Below are 9,223 nucleotides of genomic sequence, written 5' to 3' on the forward strand. Positions count from 1 at the left end.
AGTTGTATGCTGCTACAGCTATCTCTATTCTCACGCAACTCAACTACCCTGAAGATGGAGGTGATATGTTCCTCCGAAACGTCGGTTAAAACGAAGAATACACGGCGCCAGATCCCAGAAGACGACTTTCTTCGTTTGACTGTTTGTTTGGTTTCAGAGGACTAACTGATGCCTTTATGAACAGTATAAAGATTTGGTGGGCATTAAAGTGCATATATTATATTTTATTACACAATATATATATTATTTACACTGCATTAAGGTTGCGTGGGGTTTCACTGGTCTCTGTTGGCAGATCTGTTCCTGATCTGAAGCCAGACTCCACCTATGGGGGTGCTGATAAACTGCTTTGGGTCCTTCTTCAAGGGGATTGATGTTTTGCTGCAGACGCTGAACTCGTATTTTGATAACAGTGAGACGAGTCCCACTTTTGTCTGCATAAGCCCGAAGCGCATTCCTAGAAAGAAAGCAAAATTATGAGAGAAAGTTTATGTTTTTATATTTTCAGTCATTCTGCACTATCTTGTTTCTCACGCTTTCTTTGTGTAACGTTCATACGATGAACACACAACATAACAGAGACTACACTCTGCATATTTAAGCTAATCTATGAAATTAACCTCAACACACCAATTAAATTTCATGTGGGGAGATTTTATAAATGTAAAATATTTCTCTAGCGAATGTGAACTTCGTGATCAAGGAAACCGATTTAGCCGTGTTCTTCTAGATTTGTATTTGGGAGGGTTTTGTTGGAATATTTCTCGAGATATCAGCTATGCCGAATGAAGATTTTTCATGGATTTCCTCAGCCCCTTCAGCTTGATGCGAGGATCATATTTCAGTTAGGTCACAAAGCCAAGCATCCAAATCTTTCAATTTATTTTTCACCAGTCATATTTTTAAACGACTCGATGTATTTTGGGATGTTATCAGAGCTGTACAATAAAAAGAGATAAAGAATAAACTTGTTTCCTGTCGATTCTTTACTTTACTTGAAATTAAATTGTTATTTTTCCTCCAGAAAAGGCTGATATAAAAGAAATGTAAATATTTGTTAAAGCACATATATTTAGGACCTATCCTTTCTTTCGTAACATCTTTATGTGCTTTGTATTTAACGATCTAGAACTGAGAAAGTGCGTATACCGTAAATTTTGCACGGCTTGCCACTTCTACTACAATCAGAACAGCAATAATTGATTTTAATATCTGAAAAGTATGAACATTAAGACCTATCGAGTTGAAAGAATTTAGAAAACGTTTGTACTAGAAGCAGAATATATCCTGGCACTTCTATTATTTACCTGTAACTGCAGTCAGCAAGGAATGATGCTTCTACAGTCGTATCAATTTGCTGGAAGATATCATTGAACTCCGGTGTGATAAGGGCTCCTAATCATCCTTCTTTATCTAATATTCTCGTATGTATATCCCTCTATCGTTGTGCTGAAATTTTTCGACGTTCCTGCAGTTTCGTATTGCCAAATATGGCGACTTGACCTTAAAAATCTTACAGATACGAATTATGGGTTGTCGTAATTGTAGCGCCTACTCACGTTGAAAAGACACCCGCCGAATTCAGACCATACGTGATGTTACTGAAAATTGTGTTAGCATCTCTTGTCTGATCAGTTTATTTCAAGATAAACTTACACCATTCACAAACTACAAATACGGCCTCTCAAAACGCATTGTATTATTTCTGTCTTCCCTTGATATGAATGAATGTATAAAACCGTACACTTAGACTTTATTCACATTGACACATACGCGAGAATTCATTTTATAAATTCCTGTTCCGTAAGCGGAGAGTAATGAATGAATAAATAAATAAATAAATATATAAATATGTAGTGAAATATATCGATGTTATTTTATCATGAACAGGATGAAGTTTCCTTTACGAGTAAATAAATAAATGAATTATGAAACTGTATATAAATAGGCGATTCGTAAATGGATGAGTACACACATAGATGGACCGATAGATGAACCGAAAAGTATTTCCACGTGTAGCGTAGTAAGCGTAACAATAATAATGGGTTCTAATTAAGATGTTTAGATATATTAGCATCTTGCTAACAAGTTTTCTTAACTACAATTACTACAGCACTTTCGCCGATTGTCTCATTTTCCAGTTCACCGTTCCACACGCACTAAGATTCTCAGTCTTCACTAGTCGTCTCCTAGCAACGGATCTCAACAAAGAAAGTAGCACTTCAAGCCACTATGAAGTGTTGCTATTTCGTCTTGAATCACTCTGGAGCCTTGGAACTAAATTTTCTTCTTGACTCACTCCTCCAGCTTATGGCTGATTCGTAACTGACCTTGAACTGTCACTCTCCCGGTTATTCTGGAATTCTCGTTATATATCTGCGGCACGGATCGCACAAAAAACACAAAAGTATTCTCTATCCATTCTTACGTGACGTCACTCCCCAAACAGAAGTGTCTTTACCGAGCCGTTGCTTAGAAACGGGTTGCGTAACACCGTTGTCCTACCGCTGCTCGGCGCGGACGACACAGAAAATAAAGCCTCCTATATTATTGCGTGTTGGACCGTGAGAATGCTTTCGGACATTCCTGTATTGTTGCGTAATCCTGCAATGGACTGTTTACTAAGAATCTGTCTTCACGTGAACTTGTTTACTTAAGCCGTTGCCTGGCAATATTTGACATGTCGCAATATACAAAGTAGTAGGCAAACAGAAAAACAGACAGACAGACAGTCCGGTAGAGAGATATATAAATATACACAGAATTAGCAATATAAAATAATTTGATAAATAATACATAAATCAATAAGCAGTCATTATGTGGCGTCTGGTGCAGTAGTTACCTATACAGAGCCTGGGTCCCTCTCCGAACGGCAGGTATACATAATGGTGCCTGCTGGTCTTTGCCTCCTCACTGAATCTATCAGGGTCGAACTTGTCAGGCTCTGGGTAATATTGCGGGTCGTGGTGTAACGCTTCCACGGGGATGACTATGTGCGTTCCTTTCTCTACAGTCACGTGACTTCCTGGTATCCGGTAGTCCTTGCTGCAGTCCCGATTGAGGGTGGGCACTGGCGGATACTTGCGCAGCGTCTCTGTAATGTAGAGAAGTGCGTCCCATCACCGTCGGCTTTAGAAAGTACTAAAGATTAAGCTTAAAGAAAAGCAGCAGTTGTACCAATCTCTTGTATGAGCTTGAGGCAGCTGGGATGAGCTGCCCAGGAATTGGGGTTCAATTCAGGCAAGGTCAAGAGATTTTCCTTTTCTGCACTGGGTCCATATCGTCTCTGGGGCCCACCCTTCCTGCTTACTAATGGGCACCGGTGATTAGAAAGAGGCAGTGATATGGAGCTGACCTTTCACGCCTCCACCTGGTACCAAAGGTTAAGAATGTTAGAGCTATACTTTAACTCCCCCATACGTCTTCATGGTGTGTTATTTGATTCATAAAGCAAAGGGAGAACTTAAACTTATTTTCTACATTGGACTTGAGGTTCTTACAGCGGTGAAAAGGTAGCGTTCCGTCTCCTGGGATACCAGATAACATGCCGTATTATCCCACAAGATAGAATTATTCTTTATCTTCTGTCCTTCAGAAGGAGGGATATGAGTTGTGTGTGCCTGAAATCAAAGCGTTCAGGAAATGTGTGGACCTATGGGGGATGAATGAGATGGGAAATTGGGGACATTTTATAAAAGAGAACTTGATGATTTTGAATGCCACCTAGTAGTGACGTGATGGGCTCAACGTATAAAGTAAACAGCCATTTGAAAAAGAGAGAGTGCTTTAAGAATGGATTCTAGCTGGGTCCAGAGGATGGAAAAAAATGATAGTTGCTCAGGTCTGTGCCATTTGTGGACTTTGTTAACTACCAGCTGTTAGTTCCGTAAATCTAGCAGCTGAAGTGCCGTTGTCGTTTAATTTTGTAGTTGGCATGTAGGATACACCGCCGATGAAGGAAGAAATGTTGCATGGGGTTTGAGGTTCTCACTGCTGTGGTTATGAAAAGTTCTATCTTCTGGGATATATCGCCGCGTAGTCCGTTGAAGCAGGTAGCAAACTCTACTTGCTATCAGCTTTATGCCTGTTTCTAGCTTGGCTTAATCTTCGATCCTGAACATGGAGGCGACATGTTTATCGGAAAATTCTGTAGACAAATCATGGCGTTATATCCCAGAAGACAGTAGGCTTCATCATGCACTGTAAGTACAAGAGTCTCACCCGATATGGCCTTGTCCAAATATTCCATCTCTTGGATTGCCTCGTACGTGATGGCCCCCTCATGTTTCAGCAGAACCCTGTCGACCTCTTCCCTCATTCGTTGCTGAATGTCGGGGTTCAGTGCCAGCTCGTGCAAACAATAGCTCATGGTCGTCGAGGAAGTCTCGAAACCAGCGATAAAGAAAACGAACACTTGTGCTGCAATCTCGTCCATTGTCATGCCAGCAAATTCTGTAGACAGGAACCCCAATGGCGTTTTATGTTTCCGAATAATCAGCACTTAATGCGACTCATAAATTTATATAGGAACATAATGTCTTTGCAAAGAGAGGTGCCAAGAATATATTTGTCCCGAATAGGTATGACTAAGCGCGTAATTGAAGACATGACCAAAACCCAGTGATTTCGTTAGGGTTGTCATTTCAGCGGGGATATGGTGAGTAGAATATATGAAGCACTCAGGGAAACAATAAATGCTTATACAATTTCAGTGTGGAAGCATTCGTAAGCGCCTTCATTAAAGGCGGAGGAGAAGCTATAGAATAGTATTAATGTGGCTTCAAGGGAAGCAGGTTGTAATAGTGGAAAGTCCATGTGGATCATGTCCAAATTCGGAATTTTGTACTAACTGTTTTAAGCCTGCAACTTCTGCAGCATGAGAACTGATTAGTAGCTACTCGTAATAGAAGTGGATGTGTTTACATCCTAGGATAACACAAATTTCATGCGCCGCATTATATTAATTGATCAGTATTGTGAGCAAAATTTGCAAGTTCATGCGGTTTGACTAGTGACCTGGCACCACGTGACCTCATCAAAGGAATCCTACTAAATGTCGAAGATATTATTTGAGAATTGACTACGAATCGTAAGTGGCCTAAAAAGGGAGAAGAAAGAATTTCAGGGAAGAAATAATTACCTACTTTCCTTTCAATAAATATTGAGTATCTGACACTACACGGACAGCATTGAAAACACCAAATCAAACAGTGTTTAACGAGCCATTGCCTAGCAACCTTATGGGTGAGGACAAACAAACACGAAGGTCATTCATAAACATGCGACTATCTTTATGAAATAAGGTAAGTAGGCTAAAAACAATATGAAATATATTCTATGGCACAGGGCCGTTCATATAAATATGTATTATCGGTTAGGCGGGGGGGTCAACAAATTCCCTGTTTTTGTGGAGTCTCAAGTTTATCAAAGATTGAAGAAGCCTACCCCTGAACCCTATCCTGAATTAGCCCAATCCAGTCCCTATTCTATTTCCTTAAATTCTCTTTTAATACAATTCGACCACCTATGCATAATTCCCAGAAGTGTTTTTACTCATGGTATTTCCAATCATACTTCTCCGGGAGGAAGTAAACTTATTGTTTATATGAAACATGGTTTTCTCTCATTGCCTCGAAAATTCACTGTACTTACCTTCATTCTGCTGTGTGGATAAAGTGTCGGGTTCAAGGCTTTCTTTGTTCTTGAGTTTGATCAGCAATTGCAAGAAATCCTTTCTCTCCACAGAATGCCTCTCTCGGAAGTTGACCGTCTCGTGGACCATCGTGCGGAAGAAGTTTGTAATGTCGTTAGGCGTGTTCGATATTTTGAGAGCAATTGCGACAGATGGCAGTAACATATACATCAGATTTCTTAAAATCACTTCGAAAGATACTTCTAGAACTTTCTTCCCCCACTGCCTGAATTCTGCATCTGGGTTCTTGAGACAGTTACACTGTATGCCGAAAGCACAAGAAGCAATAACATCAGTGGAAAACTTGGCAAGTACATCTCTCATTTCCAGCATGTCGTCCTTGTCTGCGAAATTTTGCAGGTACTCCTGTAGTTCCACTCCACAATCAACCAAAGTCGGGAACATCATTTTCATCTTCCCTGATGTGAACGTGGGAGACAACTTTGTTCTAAGTTCTTTCCACTTCAGCCCAGTCAACATAAACAAGTTTCCAGATAACGGGTCAATTTTCTCATCAAAGTCGAATCCATGATCATGAAAATGATCAAAATCTTTAACAAGAATATTTTTGATTATGTCTGGATCTCGAATCAGCAGTATTGGCCTTAGTGCCATGTACGCTCCACCAAATGCATTGCCAGCAAACAGTTTGTAATGTTCAGCGAATGTTTCTCCAAATGATTTCCGCATCAGCACAAGGTCTCTACAATTACCAAAAGGAAAAGATGGTTTCAGTTGAAGGACACCTCTCTTCCTCCAGTAGTTGAACCTGTGCTTCGAGTAAAGATAGAGTGCTCCGAGGGACACAGCGAAAACACCAACGAGTACGGATATGCAAGAGAGTGTCTCCATGACTATTCACTTCCCATAGAACTGTAGTACGTACATCCGCCTTTGAAGAGAATTCTAACTTGTGTGAGTAGCAAAACTCTGTGCTCTATTAAACGTCCCAAGTTAATGATAAGATAGTTTAAACAATAATTTGGTTAAAAAAATTGAACTCTATGCCAATGGGTGTCCTTACTTGTTTATACTTTAAGTAAAGGAGATTACTAATCATGTTGGCTCTTATCTACGCTCTGTGTAAAAACGAAAGTCATCTAAGTGATTATATACGAACGCGCAGAAAGGGGATTTGTCCGTACACGTGTTGATGAAATGAAACTAAAAAAAATCTTGAGAATGTTCTAACTGATTTGTATTTTCATTAGCCCTGCAGAATTGTATTCAGTAGAATGTCAAGGTGATCGGCATAAGGAAGGTAAAGTTAAATGGCGTGTTTCATCCCTGGAAGAGCTGAGATATATAAAAATTTTGGACACTAAACCTGAAAGGAAAGGATCTACTTGGGAGATATAAGCCAAAATGGGTGATAATATTGAAACGTTTCTTTGAAATAATAAAATGTGAGACTGGTAACTGTCCTTATCTAATTCAAGATAGGATCCTGATCTAATTCTGTGAACACGGTAATGAAACCTGGGTTAAAGGCTGGCTGAGCTGCAAATTGATTCTCAAAACGAAACTTCTATAATGGAATGTGTACAGTTTTCTCTACTGATAGAACTTGCGTATATCATACGAACTAGGGAAAGCTTCTGTTCTGTGCTTCGGCTTCCTTAATATAATGTACACCGAAACTGCTTACTCATTATGGCATTTTATAAATAAGCGGCTCACGTGAATAATTATATATTATTTATGACCGCTTCCACATTAGTCGTTGGATATAAATTAAGCGATTGCGTACCAATGAGACCGCGGTGCACGTATATCGCTTTTGCGCTATGGAGCGTTTATGAAAACACAGCTATCAAACCAAGGTCGAAGAGAAGAGTGGGGAAAACAGTAAGATAATAACATGCCTATAAACAAATATACAAAAAAGAGTATGCCTTAAATCAGAAGGTCGAACTCCTTGCGGAACAGTCGTATTCGTTCCCACGGGAAATGTACGTATTATTATTATTATTATTTACGGCAATTGGATGTTCATCCGGTGACAGCATCCGGTGATGAAATAAGGCACACGCAATAAAATTATGCACAGTGCAAACGTACACAATCACTACGAATACACTTAAACAAAGTAACTTCACAACATTTCAAGGTCACTTCACATCACTTCAATTACCATTCAATTTCCAATTACAGCCTCTTCCCTGTTTGACTGACCGTATTTCTAAAAATGAACATTTTACAGGGGGAAGACGCTAGTACACTTGCAGGTAGAATGGCATTGAGGGATATTCATCTGCGAACGTTTCGGAGTCCCGTACGGGATATTATTCCGCCAATGCTCCCCACTCATCTCTCACTGTACAATAGGACATCTATTGCTAGACAACGTGTAAATACGTCTCATTAACAATAGAGGCTGTGTTTTCTGCGTGGCCCGTACAAAGTGGTTAAAAGTGTTCAGGAATATATAACAGCAAAGAAGAGAATGAAATTTGAGACGCCTGCCTGCCGGCGTTAATCGATTTCTCAGTTATCTGTTCGGTTAAAAAATTCATGATTTTCAGTGACTGTAGATTGGGATTTGAATGGTGACTCGATCTGTTGATCACATATATATCCACAACTCGTGACTGCAATTTGCAGATCACTGACACGCAGGCTGGCGTCCTCAGCTTGTTACAGTCTCCACTAGCCGCTTGCTGGGATCGAATTTTAAAACAAGAACTATAACAGTCTCACTGAATTACACACTTCAGACATCACACATAGCCGGACCTTCAATTGAGCACTCTTGCAACTAACTGGCGGCCATTTCACACCGACCTCCTAGTCTTCTCTTCACTGCCTGATTATCAGTTAACTAAGCTCCAAGTCCAAGTCATATTTCGACTGACGGTCACTCAGTCAGTAAGTCTTGGTGTCGAACCAGATATTTATTACCTTTAACAGTTACGGTCTTGTTTTTGTGGTGCGCTCTCTCTGACGAGAGGGCGGGTCTGCCTTTTGTATGTGCTGCTGGCCTTTGCCAGTGCAGTCTTTCTAGAGTCTGAGTCCCTTGGGACCCGAGACCATATCTTACTGTCTCAGATTTGAGACTTCCTTTTCGTCGCCTCTTACGACTCGCAGGGTCACGATGGAGATATTGGACCCCGCCTCCACACGGGGTTAACTAAGCTCTAAACCTGATCTCGCTTATAACCCATCGGAACGGACCACGTAGAAATCACAGCTCTTCATCATTTTGTCTGGATTTGCTGTCGCAGAGACGAGTTTACTGAGCCGTTGCGTAGCAACGGCGGCGGCGAGGACCACAGAAAACACTGTTACACTTTTGCGGTACAACCATTACTTTCGTGTTTGTTGTGGCGGGAACATATTTACTTAGCCGTTGCTATGAAACGGCTCTGGTGTATTTGCTTATCTCGCGGTCGTTGCATTAAGTTAGCTAGTTAGGCAGTTAATACGTTACCTTCTTTGATAACTAGTTGCTCAGCTATTTAGTTAAATATTTGCCAATCTACTCAGTAAATTGAAAAGGGAGATAATAATTTAGGTTCATATACAACCTCA

General features: G+C 40.4%; 1 protein-coding gene across 1 annotated transcript; it reads right to left on the bottom strand.

Moving 5' to 3' along the window:
• Nucleotides 1–203: 203 nt before the first annotated feature.
• Nucleotides 204–7,254, bottom strand: LOC111864657 (probable cytochrome P450 6a14). The gene is made up of 4 exons (XM_023852052.2): nucleotides 5,653–7,254; nucleotides 4,222–4,452; nucleotides 2,843–3,094; nucleotides 204–457 (listed from the first exon to the last, which is right to left on the bottom strand). The coding sequence occupies exons 1-4, from the start codon at nucleotides 6,542–6,544 to the stop codon at nucleotides 276–278; spliced, it is 1,557 nt and encodes a 518-aa protein (XP_023707820.1). The 5' UTR covers nucleotides 6,545–7,254; the 3' UTR covers nucleotides 204–275.
• Between the last annotated feature and the right edge of the window lie 1,969 nt (nucleotides 7,255–9,223).

This window comes from Cryptotermes secundus, unplaced genomic scaffold, assembly GCF_002891405.2.
Source record: "Cryptotermes secundus unplaced genomic scaffold, Csec_1.0 scaffold186, whole genome shotgun sequence".
Classification (NCBI taxonomy): domain Eukaryota; kingdom Metazoa; phylum Arthropoda; class Insecta; order Blattodea; family Kalotermitidae; genus Cryptotermes; species Cryptotermes secundus.